The following is a 16,869-nucleotide window of genomic DNA, read 5'->3' on the forward strand; positions in this document are numbered from 1 at the left end:
CTTTGTTGTGGGCTTGGTGGCCTTTCAACGTGTGGAATCTTAGTTCCCTGACCAAGGATCAAACTGGAGTCCCCTGCATGAAAAGTGGATTCTTAACCACTGGATCATTCTGCATGTACAGCACCGACCCCGACCGCTCTGGAAGTCCCAGAGTGTTCTGGGAAAATGATTTATGTTTTAAAACTACCATTAACTGTAGGTTGGAAGGATAAACTAGAGAAGGAGAATGACAGCAGGAGAACAGGTAGGAAGCCACTTTGGTGGTCCAGAGGAAAGAGACGATGCAGAGGTGGAGAGAAGTAGGAAGATTTGGGATATGTTTTAAAGTCTCAGTTGATAGCATCTCTTTCTAGTTCACACCAGAAGTCTTGAGGTCATCCTTAGTTGTTTGGTTTTTTTTTTTTTTTTTTTTTTTGGTCACACCTGATGTCTAGTTCATCAACAAAGCCTGCTGGCTCTTTTTGTCAAATATATTCAGAAACCAGCCATTTTCACTACCTCCAATCACAACTATCACCCTGGTTTGAATCTTCACCACCTCCAAGAGGTCACTCTGCTTCTGCCATTTCTCCCATCTCATGCCCCTCCGTCAGTGTGAACCCAAAGTCATCCTTCTAAAATATAGGTCAAATCAGGTCACTCCTCTGCTCAGAACCTTGTAATGATTTCCATTTTAGTCAAGAGTAGAAACCCAATGATCTGAAAACCCATTTCCAGTTCACAGCCTGCTTTCCTTTTCCATGTGCCTCTCCAGCAAGCACACTGCTTCTACAAGGCACCACACTAGCTGTTCCTTCTGCCAGAATGCTCTTCTGGAAGTCCTTGTGGCCAGAGCTCTCACTGTCTTCAAGAATTTGCTTGAATTTCACATCACTGAGGCCTCATGAAGTCTATTTAGTGCTGAAACCTGCCTTCCTGATACTTTTTACCTTGATGTATATTTTAACATAGCAGTAACTCCTCTGCTAGAAATGTAAGCAGAGATCTTCATTTTATTCAGTGATATCCCGAAGGCCTAAAAGAGTGCCTAGCACATACTATGCACTCAGTATACTTTTGAATGAATGACGCCTGAGGCAGACATGGCTTGCTGATGAAGAGCGGGAATGGAAAAAGGATGACGTTTTAGTTTTGGCCTCAGTAACTAGATGAAAGATAGTGTGATTTCTTGACATGGGGAAACCTGGAAAAGATACAGCCTTGCAGAATAAACATAAGAGCTCAGGGACTTCCCTGGTGGTCCAGTGCTTAAGAATCCGCTGGACAATGTAGGAGTTTGCTCCCTAGTCCAGGAGGATCCCACATGCGACAGGGCAACTACGCCCATGCACCACAACTACCGAGTCCCCACAACTACTGAGCCTGCACTCTAGAGCCTGTGAGCCATAACTACAGAAGCCCACGTGCCCTAGAGCCTGTGCTCCACAGCAAGAGAAGCCATCACAATGAGAAACCCGTGCACGACCAGGAAGAGTAGCCCCCACTCGCCACAACTAGAGAAAGCCCTCACGCAGCAACAAAGAGCCAGTGCAGCCAAAATAAATAAAATTATTTTTAAAAATTAAAAAAGTAAAAGCTCAGTTTTGTGCATATTAATTTGAGATAGCTATAAGAGATCTCTCTGGTGGGCTGCCATCTATGGGGTCGCACAGAGTCGGACATGACTGAAGCGAGTTAGCAGCAGCAGCAGCAGCAGCATAAGAGATCTCAGAGAGGATGTCCAATGAACAGTTGGATTCATGAGTTTAGGGTAGAAATTTGAGCCAAAAAGAGAGATTTGGGGATTTTCATCAGTTTTGGATGATATTTAAAATTATGTGCATGCGTGTGTGTTTAGTCGCTCAGTTGTAGCCAACTCTTTGTGACCCTTTGGACTGTAGCTTGCCAGGTGCTTCTGTCCATGGCATTTTTCAGGCATGAATACTGGAGAGGGTTGCCATTTTCCTCCTCAAGGGGATCTTCCCAACACAGGGATGTGTAATAAGTCTAGACAAAAGACAGTTGAGCCTGGAGGCACTTCAATATTTAGACTTCAGGAGGAGAAGCCAGGAAAAGAGAAAAGGGAGTAGCCAGGAAAGGAAATTTGGAAAACAGTAGTGCCTCTGAAGAAAGCAAAAGGAGAAGGGAGTGGCCATCTGTATCAAGTGCTGCTGAGAAGTGAGTAGGATAAAGACAGAGAACTGGCCCCAATCCATTGACCTTGGAAAGAGTAGTGACCTTGCCAGGGAATGGTGAGGACAAAAGCAAGACTGTATTAGTTTAAGGAGAGAAGGGAGCTGGCAGAGCTATGGGAGCACTTTGGTCCCACACCTATTAAGCGGTAGAATTCGAAGTGTCCCAAATATTGATTTTGGTGGTGACTTAAGATCATGGCATACGGTCCCATCACTTCATGGCAAATAGATGGGGAAACAGTGGCTGACTTTATTTTTCTGGGCTCCAAAATCACTGCACATGGTGATTGAAGCCATGAAATTAAAAGACGCTTACTCCTTGGAAGGAAAGTTATGACCAACCTAGACAGCACATTAAAAAGCAGAGACATTACTTTGGAAACAAAGGTCTGTCTAGTCAAGGCTATGGTTTTTCCAGTGGTCATGTATGGATGTAAGAGTTGGACTATAAAGAAAGCTGAGCACGGAAGAATTGATGCTTTTGAACTGTGGTGTTGGAGAAGACTCTTGGGAGTCCCTTGGACTGCAAGGAGATCCAACCAGTCCATCCTAAAGGAGATCAGTCCTGGGTGTTCATTGGAAGGACTGATGTTGAAGCTGAAACTCCAATACTTTGGCCACCTGATGCGAAGAGCTGACTCATTGGAAAAGACCCTGATGCTGGGAAAGATTGAGGACAGGAGGAGAAGGGGACGACAGAGGATGAGATGGTTGGATGGCATCACCGACTGGATGGACATGGGTTTGGGTGGACTCTGGGAGTTGGTGATGGACAGGGAAGCCTGGAGTGCTTCAGTTCATGGGTCGCTAAGAGTCGGACACGACTGAGTGACTGAACTGAACTGAACATGTCAAAACTTATAGCATTCACTTTGCAGTTTATTGGTTATCTTTTGTATTAATATATAAAGTTTACCTTAAGTCAGTTACACCTCGGAAAAGCTGTTACCAAAAAAAAAAAAAGTGAACCCAAGCCCCACTGCACTGTGATTCCTGTTTGTTAGGCTACAGTTCCTTGTTTACATTTCTACACTTCGGGGTTTTGTGACACATCTCAACACTAGACCGACAAAGCCTCCTCCTGAGTTAGTGGACTTTGCTTTTCTGCTCCTTACCAATCAGAAAGGACTGGTAACAAGGTAGCGTTCAGTTTGTTTTTTTTTGTTTTTTTTTTTTTTTTTAAAGACTTCATGGGGAAGGAAATGGCAACCCACTCCGGTACTCTTGCCTGGAAAATTCCATGGCCAGAGGAGCCTGGTAAACTACAGTCCATGGAATCGCAAGAGTTGCACACGACTGAGCAACTTCACTTTTATTCAAAAAAAAAAAAAAAGACTTCACTCTTTCATACTAGTCGGAAATGATTATGTTCTGTCACTTAGTCACGCGGCGTCGTAGAGTCTTTGGGGTTCCTCGACTGCCTTAAACCTGCTGTCGCGACCCGAGTGGGCGGGCACCAGCCACGCCCTGTCATTTTAAGGCCACGCCCCCACCAGGTCTCAGGCACGCCCACTACAGGACGGCGCGGCGCGCACGTGGGCCGTCCGGGGCGGAGTCGACAGCCCAGACCTAGAGAGCAAATCTGGTTCCGGGCCCCACGTTACCGGAAGCGGAAATAGCACCCGGCGAAGCCAGAGTTACCATAACTGCTACCGCGATGCCGAAGGGGCCCAAGCAGCAGCCGCTGGAGCCCGAGTGGATCGGGGACGGAGAGACCACGAGCCCCACAGGTAAGGCTGGCAGGCAGAGGAGAAAGAAGATAGAAAAGAGAAGAGAGAGAAATGTGCGCTGGGTCCTACGAGAGGGTGGCGGGCGCGAGACTCACCGGGCCGTTCGGGGGGCTACTGCGCATGCGTGCAGTGGGGCCGGGAAGAGTTTGCCCTGGCAGGAGTGCTTTTGGGATGCCGGCGAAAAGAAAAGGTGTCGGGCTGTCAGGCACGAGCTTCAGTAACACCGGGCAAGAGACGGGGAAGAGAGTATGGGGGACTTCCCTTGGTGATCCATTGGTTAAGAATTGACCTGCCGATCCAGGAGGTGCGGGATCGCTGGTGAGGAAGCTAAGATTTCCACAAGCCTCCTGGCCAAAAAAGACAACACATAAAACAGAAGCATTATTGTAACAGATTCAGTAATGACTTTAAAGAGGGTCCGCGTTAAAAAAAAAAAAAAACTTAAAAGATTATTCCAAGAAGAGGATATGGTAGGAAGAAGAGATGGTGGAAATGAGAAAAGCCCTGTTTTCTTCTTCTCTTTTGGATATCTCGGTCACACCGTATTCCACAACCGGCATGAATATATAAGCTGTGCCTCGACCTATTCTGTGCCAGCGCAACTCGTACTCACCTGGGGTCCCATCTGCTTCTCAAGAGAGGCTGATTCCTTCATGGAGTCGTGCCTAAGACAGCTTTCATAAGACACCTTTTTGACTCAAGTGGAGCAAGAAGGTAGATACTGGGTGTTGGAATGGAGGATTAAGTTTTACTTAAAAACAGCTAATGTATGTTGAGCCACTTGTTTTTAATTATGCACTGTGCTTTGGAGAAGGGACAAAAAAATATGAAGACCTTCTCCCAGACTTGAAGGTACTTCAAGAGGCAGATAAGATGGATGGAAATAATAGTGGGTAAACAGTGACTAATTTTACAGAACTGGAGATGTAGGGATGAAAAGACTTGCCTATGGAGAAGGGGCAAGTCTAGTGTAGGGGACAGAGCTTTAGTCAGGGAATGTGCTTGAGAATGCTGTGGGACTAGAGAAGACAGGGGCAACATATAGGCAGATGGGAGTGTCAGCAAAGCCTCCCAGGAATATGTGATAGCTGAGTTCATTCTCGAATGATCATTATGAGTTAGCAAGGGGAAGAAGGTTCTAAGCAAGCAGAGGGTACAGTTAATGCAAAGATAGAGATGTAGTTGAGCCTGGCTGGTTCCCAGTATTGTATTGACTCAGGTGATGGTATTGAAAAGATGTGCAAGACAAGACACTGAAAGGCTTTATACTATTCCAAGGAATTTAATCCTAAAGACATTAAGAAGGAAGACCCATTGAAGTGCATAGAAATGATTTGAGTCAGGGAGATCATTTAGGAGGCTCTGGTAAAGAACCCTGTGAGAAGTTATAAGAGGAAGCCAGGGCATTGACTAGAGCTGGGAACCAACTAAGGGGAGAAGAATTAAGGCTGACACTCACTTGAATAATTCCATGGGTACTAGGCTCTTAATTGAAAGCTGTAATGGGCTATGGGTTGGGGAGCAGGAAGAGGTAAGGTCAGCTATTGAATGCTAAATTGGAGATTTCTGAGACGGCAAGGAGAGAGTTTGTTCGGTGGCCGTGGATAGAGCGGTAGACTGGGAGTGAAGACACATGTGTAGTTGAGCTGTTGGATCCTGGGAGTCCCCTAGAGAGTGTCTGTGGATTGAAGTGAAAAGAGGTCTAAGATGGGAACCCAAGAGAACGTCAACAATTAAGGGAAGACATATAGGGAAGGAGGCTGAGGAGATGAAACTAAGAAAGGCGAGCAGCCAGAGAAACTAGAGGCAGACCATCAGGATCCCTGACGCTAAGTAACAACAGGAGAGAAGAATGAAAGTGATGAGGGAATTAGCTTGGAATGTTGCTGAGTATAATCAAGCAAAATAAGGACTACAAAAAAACCCCCACAACAACAGCCCTTTTTGAATTGAACAACTAAGAGGATGGTGGCAGCTTTGACAAAAGTAGTGTTCATTAGAAGGTAACACCCAAGTCAGATTGTGGAATATTCAAAAAGGAATGGGAGACGGCGGGGGTGGGGGGGGGCTAGTGTGGACTGCACTTTTGAGACTCAGTGAAGACAAGAATAGAAACAGTAATTGGGTGGGGGGAGTGTAAGTTTTCAGAAAGTGCTTCACTTGGCTTTGAAATGAAGAACCACTTCAGTGGTGGCCTTACTAAAAGCAGGAGCTGTTGTGGTGGGGTAAGACGTGGGGGGTACAGGGTAGCTTTAGCCACACTCAGCCTTTTCCTGCTCCTGGGTGATGATACTTCTCACACTTGAACCAGTGGTCAGGAGGCATGGTTGTATTAGTTCATGGAGAGAAATTAGTGCCTGAGTCACTTCTGAGTGTTGTCAGAATGAGCTGATCGCATCATTCCGGCTTGTGTACTACATTGGGTCCTCCCGTTTAGTGGCTTTAGGATTAGAGTCCTCAGAATAGCATATACAGGAAGTCTTTCATTATTTCTCCACATCTTTTTGGTTCCATCACACTAGTCACCCCGTACAGGTATCAGATTTTGAAGTGTGTTCAGGGTGGAGGTCACCGATTAAGCAAAGACAGGCATAAGCATGGCTGGGAGTTACCAAGGAGCAGAGAAAAGCCAGTGTCCACAACATCAGTATGGATTAGGGAAAGAGGAGAAGAAATAGGATACGCCCTTCTCTTTTGTGAGGCCCTAAATTATAGGGCTTGACCTTCATTTTATCCACTTTTTGACACTGTAGATGCTCAGCATCTGAATAAATGATTATTGTGAACTCGGTGGCATTCTGGTCTGAGAATACTTAATGTGGTAGATAGCAGAAGGCTTTGTTTTGGTTTGGGGATGGGGGAAATTAAGTGACTCCAGGAGTGCCTTTGGATAGAATCAAATAGCCGTAGGCGATGGGATGGTTGGGGGTGAATGTGATGGTGGATAGGCCTAGGAGTGGCGAGAAATCACGAGGCTGCTGGCTGCCTCCCCATCTTATGTTGGAAGGAGTTAGACGTAACCCTCCATCTTCGGGGAAAAGGAGATGGACAGAAAGGAGAGGCTGGAATTTGTCAGTGACCTTTCAACTTCCCACTTTGCTCCCTGGGAACACGAGCTAAGCAGTGTCTCAGGTCACTCTGGGATGAATGACCGATGCCCAGTGAAGCCTAACACAGCGCGGTTTGTGCCGGAAGTGCAAGCGGAGCAGGTGTGGCATAGACCCAGGTGTTTGTTAACTTAGCAGATGGCTTTGTTTCCATGGCCTGCAGGTTCTAAAAATGACATATAATACTTTGTCCTACTTTTTTCCCCATGGGTGACTGGGGTGGGAAAAGGTCTTTCTCTCCCAGTATATCCTGAGTTATTCATGGTACCACTAGCTCAGCTAATTTTGCCACTTAATAACATTGGCGTCATCTCTGAATACCGTCTTACTTCCCACCTCTGCCATCACCTTGTGGATTCTCCTTTTCTGCCTCCCACTGCTCCCCTAGACCAGCCACCATTGTCTGTCTCTTGGGACAGTGTCCAGGGAGGGAGCTAGAAAAACAGTGACTAGGGAGGGTAGAGTCCATTGAGGGTTGGCAGGTGAGATCAGGGTGGCTTTGAAATTTGCAAATCATCATTCACAACGTCTGCTTAACCCTTCTAGACAAAGTGGTGAAGAAAGGGAAGAAGGACAAGAAGACCAAAAAGACGGTGAGGCAGTGAGGGGTGAGGAGAGAGGGGTGTGGGTGTTTCCGAGCAGAAGGTGGCCCTGTGAAGTCGGTGAGGGCAGGAGGGAGGGGAAGAGGTCTTGTCGGGAGAGGGAGCAAGGCGGGATGGTGTGTGTGGCAGGTCCCTGGGTACATGCGTGGTGGTGAAGGGCTTAGATCTTAACTCCTGTTGTAGTTCTTCGAGGAACTGGCAGTAGAAGACAAACAGGCTGGGGAAGAAGAGAAAGTGCTCAAGGAGAAGGAGCAGCAGCAGCAGCAGCAGCAGCAGGTACGGGTGTCAGCAGACCAACCACTCCCTGGAGGCATCTTCGGTCCGCCAGCCCCTCCACAGCCCACACTGGTTCACTCAGCTGACTGGGAGTGTTCTCTGGGGCAGAGATACAGCAGCGGCCCAGCCTTCATTCTCTCACCCTGTTTGGCTTTCAGCAGCAAAAAAAGAAGCGAGACACCCGAAAAGGGAGGCGGAAAAAGGATGTGGATGATGACGGAGAGGAGAAGGAGCTCATGGAGCGTCTTAAGAAGCTCTCAGTACCAGCCAGCGATGAGGAGGACGAGGGTAAATGCACTGAGGGGAGATGGGTACCTGGAACCCTTGAGTCAGGAAGAGTCAAGGGTTCATTCCTTGATCTTGGAGTTGGAGTAGATTGAGGAGTGGACATGGTCATTCTCTTTCCCAGCTCACCTTCTCCCCTTGTCATTTCAGTACCCGCCCCAGTACCCCGAGGAGGGAAGAAAACCAAGGTAAGCCGTCTGTCTCAGTGGTAGACAGAGACCCCAGGGGTGCAGCCTTGACCATCCTACTGACTTCTGCCCTTTCATTCTTCAGGGTGGTAATGTTTTTGCAGCCCTGATTCAGGATCAGAGTGAAGAGGAGGAGGAGGAGGAGGAAAAACATCCTCCTAAGCCGGCCAAGCCAGAGAAGAATCGGATCAATAAGGTGATATGGCTGTGCTAGTCCCTCCCACCCCATGTGGCACCTCTGGCTACAGTGTGGTGATTCCCTGGCTTCTTTTCCTGCTTTCAACTAGCTTTTCTAGGCCAGGCCAGTCTTGCTTATACTGTCAGTTTATCCTGTCAAAGTCAGCTTTTTTAAAAGTATTATCACTCTGAAATTTACAGCGATTCTGTTGCTTTCAAACTCAAAATCTAAACCAAAGACTTTCAAGTCTTTGCCCTTCCACCAGGACCCCTCTGCAGGATTGCTTGGGACTTGCCTTGTATACCGATCAGCCTCATCACGTTTTAATCCGGCCTGACTGTGTGCTGAAGCCTTTATTTTTTACCACTAAGCCACCAGAGAAGCCTGAAGCCTTTATTCTTTATGCTTTCTCTTCTTCCTAGAACACCTTCTCCAAGCCTATGACCATTCTCTCTTCTCAGCATTTGCCATCTGCAGGAAGCCCTCCAGTGTTAGGGCCATCCCATCTACGTGGCTCATTTGCCTACTCGCAGTCCCTTAGCTTCGCTGTTACTCTCTTCTCGTCTCTTCACTGTCTGTCTGCCGCTGGAGGGCAGGTTTTTTCTGGGTCTCATTTTCTCCCTGGCAGACTTAGTACAGTTAACTGCTACTCCTGGACTACCTAGAAATTCTTGTCAAGCTACAGGATAGCAAATTAATTTGTATGTCTGTGTGTGTCTTTTCCAGGCTGTATCTCAGGAACAACAGCCAGGGTTGAAGGGCAAAAAGACAAAGGAGGAGAAGTCAAAGGGGAAGGCCAAGGTGAGGGAACATTGGCGGGAGGTGGGCTGGTCTCAAGAATCAGAGCATTACATCTGACCTGCTGGATTTTCCCTGTAGCCTCAAAATAAATTTGCTGCTCTGGAGAGTGAAGAGGAGGAGGATGAAGAGGAAGTAACAAAAGAAAAGGAACCGCCCAAGCAAGGGAAGGAGAAGGCCAAGAAGGCAGAGCAGGTGTGTGTTTTGATGTTGGGGGGATGTGGGCTGAGGGGATCAGCCTTGGTGGCCCTTGGGCCAGGGGCAGGACGTGAGCTGCGACCTGGGGTGCTCTTACTCCCCAGAGCAGGGGTTGGCAAACTTTTGTAAAGGACTTCCTAGTAAATACTTTGGACTTACAGACCGCATACAATCTCTGATACATATTTTTCTTTTCTGTTTTTGGAAAGCCTCTTTGAAAATGTAAAAGCCATTCTTAGTTCAAGTGCCCTAATTTGCACCTCTTGATCCAGAAGAGGAAGGGACATGGCTGGCACCCTCAGCCCAGGTTCTGGCTCTGCCACTCCCTGTGTGATCTTGAGTACGTCTTGTCACCTCTTCAGGCCTCACTCTTCTCATCTGTGTCATCGAGTGACCTCTGAGCTCCCCTGTACCGCCAGCACCTGCTAGTTCTCATTCTGTTGGCTCTGCACAGGGCTTCTGGACCTCTGCTTTGCATGTTTACCTGCAGAGAAACTCGTGTGATACATGAGGAAGAGAACCTGTTCCTTTTGTTTTACCTTCAGTTACATTGTATTGACAGTTACATAGGTATAGGTACATACACATCTTTACATTTCATATATACATACATAGGTGTCTTCCTGGTGGCACAGATGGATACAGGGCTACAAGGAAACCAGAATGGGTATGAGAATGTGAGCACTGCCAAGATATTTCAGGATTCTGGGAGAGAGACAGAGCTGACTGTGGACCTGGCAGTGGATGACATGAAGTTCTCAAAGGCCCCCTTGTTTTTACCGTTGCCTGGTTCTCACAGGGCTCAGAGGAAGGAGAAGAGGAGGAGGAAGAAGGGGAGTCCAAAGCCGATGACCCCTATGCTCACCTTAGCAAGAAGGAGAAGAAGAAACTCAAGAAACAAGTAAGACCTTGGGTTCTTAGTGGTCAAAGGCAGGAGAAGTTTTTGTTTAATGCTTCAAGTAGGGGACATGTGAAGGGAGAGCTTTGGGAGCTGGGTTGAGTACAACAGCTGGAGTAAGGAAACAGTTGTGTTCTGTGAGCACAGTGTCATGGTGTCTGGTGATATGGGTCTGTGTTGTGGCAACGGGAAAGTGGCAGGCAGTGGCCTCAAATGTGATCTTCCCTTCCTTCTCAGATGGAGTATGAGCGCCAGGTGGCTTCGTTAAAAGCAGCCAATGCTGCTGAAAATGACTTCTCTGTGTCGCAAGCAGAGGTGTCTTCCCGCCAGGCCATGCTAGAAAATGCCTCTGACATCAAGGTAAGGTGCGAAGGAGCCCCTCCTACCAGCTCAGCCAGGGACCTGCCACTTCTCCCCTTCCCCTGAGAGGCCACGGTGACCAAGGAAGTGGGTAGGAGGAGGAGGTCCATTGGGAAAAAAGCTGGGAGACGTTCTCCACATCTTGAATTCTCCCAGCCTGTGCAAGAAGTTAGAAGAACCAGCATAGGAGTCCAGCTTTGGAGGGAAGCAGGTTGGGACAGGCTGGTCGCGCTTAGGGTGTGGACTCTGATTAGAGGCAGTGGATGGGGAGGGGGCTTCCCTGCAGAGAAAAAGGTGCAGCTGCTAGACATACGGAAGGGAGTTCTAATGTACTCACTCTTTGCTGACCATCGCAGCTGGAGAAGTTCAGCATCTCGGCCCATGGCAAGGAGCTGTTCGTCAACGCAGACCTGTACATCGTCGCCGGCCGCCGCTACGGGCTGGTGGGACCCAATGGGTGAGGAGAGGAGGGGCTGGAGCTGTGAGAGGGGAGGGGCCAGAGGGAGAAGAGACTTGTTCTGGGAGGCAGCCTGGTCCTCAAAGCTCTCATTCCCCAGCAAGGGCAAGACCACTCTCCTCAAGCACATCGCCAACCGAGCCCTGAGCATCCCTCCCAACATCGACGTGCTGCTGTGCGAGCAGGGTGAGGCCGCTAGTGGCAGAGGGGCTGGTGGGGAGGGGGAAACTCAGGGGCTTGCGAGGGGCTGCCACTGGGGTATGTGAGCCAGCCAAGAACAGACGAGCCCATGGTTGTGGAGTTGGAAGGGTTATGTGGGGAGACTGGGGACTGGGAAACGGGTGCCACAGAAGTAGGGGGTGCAGTGAGAGGCTGGAACAAGTGCCGAGAGCTGGACAGGGTCAGGCAGTCCAGAAACGGAGCTGCAGAGAAGAGGGGGTGGCAGACTTGGCCCCTGGGCACACCCTGACTGCTCCCCGGCCCCCAGAGGTGGTAGCTGATGAGACGCCAGCCGTGCAGGCTGTCCTTCGAGCGGACACCAAGCGCTTGAAGCTGCTGGAAGAGGAGCGGCGGCTTCAGGGACAGCTGGAGCAGGGCGACGACACAGCTGCCGAGAGGCTCGAGAAGGTAGAGGAGATGGCGCAGGGGACATGGGCTAAGACTGGGGGCTCCCGGGACCCCCCAACATGTGTCCTCTTCTCCCTCCTCCCAGGTGTACGAGGAATTGCGGGCCACCGGGGCGGCCGCTGCAGAGGCCAAAGCCCGCCGGATCCTGGCCGGCCTGGGCTTTGACCCTGAGATGCAAAATCGACCCACGCAGAAGTTCTCGGGGGGCTGGCGCATGCGTGTCTCCTTGGCCAGGTGGGCTCCCACCCCCTGCCCTCCCGGCCTCTGCCCACCCTTCCCTTCTTCCTGTTCTTCCAAGGCTGTCTTCTCCCTCCCGTACTGTCTGACTTGTCAGATTCGGAGGGCTTCTCTCCCTGTCTAGGGGTGTGTTCTCATCTGTCTCAGGAACTCTCAGGAGAAATTGGGAAGGAGTGTTCATGGTCTCAGGCTCCGCTTAGCAGAGGCTTCTGTGGGTTGTCTGAGCAAGGGTCTTCCTCCCACTGACCCTGCCTTCTGCCGCCCACCCTCTAGGGCGCTGTTCATGGAGCCCACGCTGCTAATGTTGGACGAGCCCACCAACCACTTGGACCTCAATGCTGTCATCTGGCTCAACAAGTGAGTAGCCCTGGATTATAGGTTTGTATCACTGGTCTCCAGTCTGCCCCTGACAGCTCTCACCCCAGCCTCTCTCTTTCGCTTCCTGCCCCTGTCTGCACTCTAACCTGGAGATTGTGACATTTCCACACTCTTTAAAACCCAGCTACCTCCAGGGCTGGCGGAAGACGCTGCTCATCGTCTCCCACGACCAGGGCTTCCTGGATGATGTATGTACCGACATCATCCATCTCGACGCCCAGCGGCTTCACTACTACAGGGGCAATTACAGTACGTGGGACGTACGAGGGCGAGGAAAGGGATAGTTCCTGGAGAAAGGCCTGGGAGGGAGGGACACAGGGACGCGGTGATAATTCTGAGTATTTCAGAGTTCTGGACATGATCCCTGCCCCCCCTTCCCCATCCTGCTGGGGACAGGGACAAGCATTGATGACCCCCCATCCCCTTGCCCCAGTGACCTTCAAGAAGATGTACCAGCAAAAGCAGAAGGAACTGCTGAAGCAATATGAGAAGCAGGAGAAAAAGCTGAAGGAGCTAAAGGCGGGTGGCAAGTCCACCAAGCAGGCGGTGAGCGCTGGCTCTTCCTGGGCAGGGATTTTCTCGGGAGAAGGAGCGGGGCTCAGACCCTGCCTGCCATTCAAGGCCTCCCGTCCAAGGCTTGGATGTCTCCCTTTCCCCGTTCTCCTCAGGAGAAGCAAACCAAGGAAGCCTTGACTCGAAAGCAGCAGAAGTGCCGGCGGAAAAATCAGGATGAGGAGTCACAGGAGGCCCCCGAGCTGCTGAAGCGCCCCAAGGAGTACACTGTGCGCTTCACGTTCCCCGACCCACCGCCGCTCAGCCCTCCAGTGCTGGGCCTGCACGGTGAGCGGCCGCGGTCCTGCCTCACCGCCCCACCAGGGCTCTCTGGTGCCCTCGGGGGACTCTGAAGAGAAAATAAAGTGCTGCTTTTCTTGCTTTCTCAGGTGTGACCTTTGGCTATGAGGGGCAGAAACCACTCTTTAAGAATCTGGATTTTGGCATCGACATGGACTCAAGGAGTGAGCTGGGGGGAGGCTCGGTGCAGGGTTCGGGGTGGCACTCGGGCTGTGGAGCAGGAGCCCCAGGGAGTTTCTGGGGACCTCCCCTCTGACCTCTGTCTTCCCTCTGGCAGTCTGCATCGTGGGCCCTAACGGCGTGGGGAAGAGCACCCTGCTGCTGCTGCTGACAGGCAAGCTGACTCCGGTGAGTCCAGGAGTCAGGGAGGGGCGTGGTGGTGGGCGAGCAGAGGCATGAGCACATGGCTGTTCCCTGGAGGCTCCAACTGGGGAGCCGTCTCTTCTGTGGAGAGTTAAATACAGAACTCGTCATGGATGGTTCTTTCCCTTAAGAGGTGCTGTAGAGGACAGTTTAGATCAGTCAGGGATACAGACCTGGAGAAGTGGGCCCAGATGAAGGGCATGCCTCCCCCATCCCGCTTGTGTGTTCTGGTTATATAAGAAATAGATGCCCATTGTAGAATCGTTAGAAATTGTGGGAACCAGGGAATTCCTGGCAGTCCAGTAGTTAGGACTCAGGGCTTTTACTGGCATGAGCCCGGGTTAGATCCCTGATCCGGGAACTAAGCAAGGGACAGATGAAAAACAAATTGCATAAGCCGGAGAAAAATCTAGAGATAACCTGTATTAATTTTAATGGATCGCTTTCCTTTTTTTTTTTCTTACAAGCATATATGTAATTATTTTTCTTAACAAAAGTGGGTTATCCTGTTAATTGTTTTGTAGCTAGCTTTTTTCAGATAACGTATATTAAGCATTTTTTTGTGCCTGTAGTCCTATATGCATTTTTCTCATGGATCTATTATAATTTATTTGACGTCTGTTGTTTAGAATGTTTCTGGTTTTTCACTGAAGGACAATACTATAGTAAAGAGTCTTACTGTACTTGTTCATGAATTTAGTTTTTCCTTAAGGTAAATTCCCTAGAATTGCTTTGGGGACTTTTTCAGTATATGTAGTGCTGCTGCTGCTAAGTTGCTTCAGTCGTGTCCGGCTCTGTGCAACCCCATTGACAGCAGCCCACCAGGCTTCCCCGTCCCTGGGATTCTCCAGGCAAGAACACTGGAGTGAGTTGCCATTTCCTTCTCCAATATGTAGTGCTAGTTGGTTGTAACCATCTGTCTGCCCTCCAGGCAAGTGTGGAGAAGGCACATTGCCTCACACCCACAGAGTAGATCTTTAGAAAGGTGTCCTAGATCCTCGCACAAACTCATTCCCATCTGAGGTGGAACCCTGAAAAATTCTGGCTGGAAGGTAGGGACGGGGTTTTTCTGCTCGTGGTCAGCCTGCTCCTGGTTCTGAATCTCCACTTACCTCTTCGCTTTTCCTCTTGCCTGATTTCCTGGCCTGCCGTGGTCATGTCAGGGACACACATGTATTATCTTTCTTGCGCTGGCTCGTTCCCGGCCGAGTTCTGGTGTTCATTTCCCTTCAGAGTTAGGAGGTGGAGCTGTGGCTCCTCTCCGCCCCGCTTACTCCGCCCCACCTTGCTTTTTCCTTGCAGACTCGGGGTGAAATGAGGAAGAACCACCGGCTGGTAAGTGGCTTTGGGAATCAGGTAGTCAGAGGCCGAGAGGAAGTCTGACTTTCATTGACTACCCTCCTCTCCTCTTGGGCAGAAAATTGGCTTCTTCAACCAGCAGTATGCAGAGCAGCTGCGCATGGAGGAGACGCCCACCGAGTACCTGCAGCGGGGCTTCAACCTGCCCTACCAGGATGCGCGCAAGTGCCTGGGTCGCTTCGGCCTGGAGAGCCACGCCCACACCATCCAGATCTGCAAGCTCTCTGGTACCGCGGCCCGGGCAGGCGTCCCCCTCCTCAAAATTCCCTCCCGCACACTGTCCCTCAAGGCGGGAGGGAAGAGGAACCGGAACTTGGGGGACCTCAGCGTGCGCGCATGCACCTGCTGCACACACAGGCGTTCAGGGCTCACCTACAGCCATGTCAGGTGGTGGAAGGTGCAGTGGTTCTCCCTCCCCTTTGCTCCAGGTGGGCAGAAAGCCCGAGTTGTGTTTGCAGAGCTGGCCTGTCGGGAGCCTGATGTCCTCATCTTGGTGAGTGAATGGGCCTGTGGGGCAGGGCTGACACCAGGAAGGGTAGGGGTCGTTAGCACTCGGTTTCGGGACACCTCCTCCCTGTAGGACGAGCCCACCAATAACCTGGACATCGAGTCTATCGACGCTCTAGGGGAGGCCATCAACGAATACAAGGGTGGTGAGTCAGCTCGGGCCTGCCCTCCTCCTGCCCCGCTTGGGGATGGGACTATGGTGTCCTGGGGCTGGGCACCCTCCTCGCAGGTTTTGATTCCCCTCTTCCTTTCTGCCTGTCCTCCATTCTCGCTGTCTTGCCTCAAAGCTGTGATCGTCGTCAGCCACGATGCCCGACTCATCACAGAAACCAACTGCCAGCTGTGGGTGGTGGAGGAGCAGAGTGTTAGCCAGATTGACGGTGACTTCGAAGACTACAAGCGGGAGGTGTTGGAGGCCCTGGGAGAAGTCATGGTCAGCCGGCCCCGAGAGTGAGCTTTCCTTCCTGGACGTCCCCCGTCTCCTCTCCACTCGGAAGCTTGCTCTGGTCTACAGCCGGCGTGGCAGCTGCTCGGACGTGTGAAAGCGGAGTGTGGTCTTGATGTGACCAGAATATTTGATTGCTTCTTTTTCTCTGAATGACTCGTCTGTTCTGCTTCTCTTGAGATAACTGAGTGGTCCTTGTCCTTGAAGTCCCTCTGTACAGGCAGAGGTGACATTTGTCATCATGGGGTTCCATCCAGCCAGCTCACGCAGCCAGTTGTCTGAGCCTCTGTCCTCACGGGGAAGCCTGCCTCTGGGCTGCCCCAAGCTTCGGGTGCAGCTGCCGCCTGGTCTGAGTGGTACTGCACTCCTCTGGTGGATTCAGCGCTGACCTAATGGATACCAACAGCTGCTGCTGCTCCTGCCACCCAGGATCTGGTGCCTGCAGTATCTGGTCTGATGGGGGAGTTGGGGACAGGAAAGGAATGCTGCTGAACTCGAATCGCCCTTTACAAGGGGAAGAAATAAAGTAAAGGAGTTGCCGCCGCCTTGTTGCTGTTGGGAGATTCGTGGGAGCTGGAACTCTTCTGAATCTTGATTTGCTGTGTCCGCTTTTCTAGCAGTGGGTGGCAGCGTCTCTTCCCCACCGGTGCAGGCGGGTGTCACTTGCAGTCTTACCTCACTTTAGGTAGTGCTCGCTGTTTGAGGAGCCTCTCCCTTCCCCCAGCCCTTCAAATGAGTGCAAGGGAAAGGGAGTCCTCCCTTCTAGGTAGGACTAGGACACTCGGGTTTCTCACTATCCAAGCTCCACCCTGGGGTCAGAGACCAGAGTGTCTATCCCCGCAGAGTTACT

General features: G+C 50.6%; 1 protein-coding gene across 5 annotated transcripts; it reads left to right on the forward strand.

Moving 5' to 3' along the window:
• Nucleotides 1–3,745: 3,745 nt before the first annotated feature.
• On the forward strand, nt 3,746–16,564 carry ABCF1 (ATP binding cassette subfamily F member 1). Of its 5 annotated transcripts, XM_025296516.3 has the most exons (26): nt 3,746–3,904; nt 7,558–7,604; nt 7,797–7,889; nt 8,006–8,008; nt 8,045–8,177; nt 8,325–8,362; nt 8,448–8,558; nt 9,267–9,341; nt 9,420–9,533; nt 10,336–10,437; nt 10,672–10,794; nt 11,151–11,251; nt 11,352–11,437; nt 11,739–11,878; nt 11,964–12,112; nt 12,389–12,472; nt 12,618–12,742; nt 12,927–13,039; nt 13,162–13,333; nt 13,435–13,509; nt 13,623–13,693; nt 15,011–15,043; nt 15,126–15,294; nt 15,496–15,560; nt 15,648–15,720; nt 15,862–16,564. In XM_025296516.3, exons 1-26 carry the CDS (start codon nt 3,832–3,834, stop codon nt 16,026–16,028), a joined length of 2,535 nt encoding a protein of 844 aa, XP_025152301.2. In that variant the 5' UTR covers nt 3,746–3,831; the 3' UTR covers nt 16,029–16,564. The 5 variants fall into 5 exon arrangements, with proteins under 5 accessions (XP_025152301.2, XP_025152305.2, XP_045020617.1 ...); XM_025296520.3 differs by lacking the exon at nt 8,006–8,008 and having other exon boundaries at nt 8,048–8,177; XM_045164682.1 differs by lacking the exon at nt 8,006–8,008 and having other exon boundaries at nt 8,051–8,177.
• Nucleotides 16,565–16,869: the final 305 nt, after the last annotated feature.

Source organism: Bubalus bubalis, chromosome 2 (genome assembly GCF_019923935.1).
Source record: "Bubalus bubalis isolate 160015118507 breed Murrah chromosome 2, NDDB_SH_1, whole genome shotgun sequence".
NCBI lineage: Eukaryota > Metazoa > Chordata > Mammalia > Artiodactyla > Bovidae > Bubalus > Bubalus bubalis.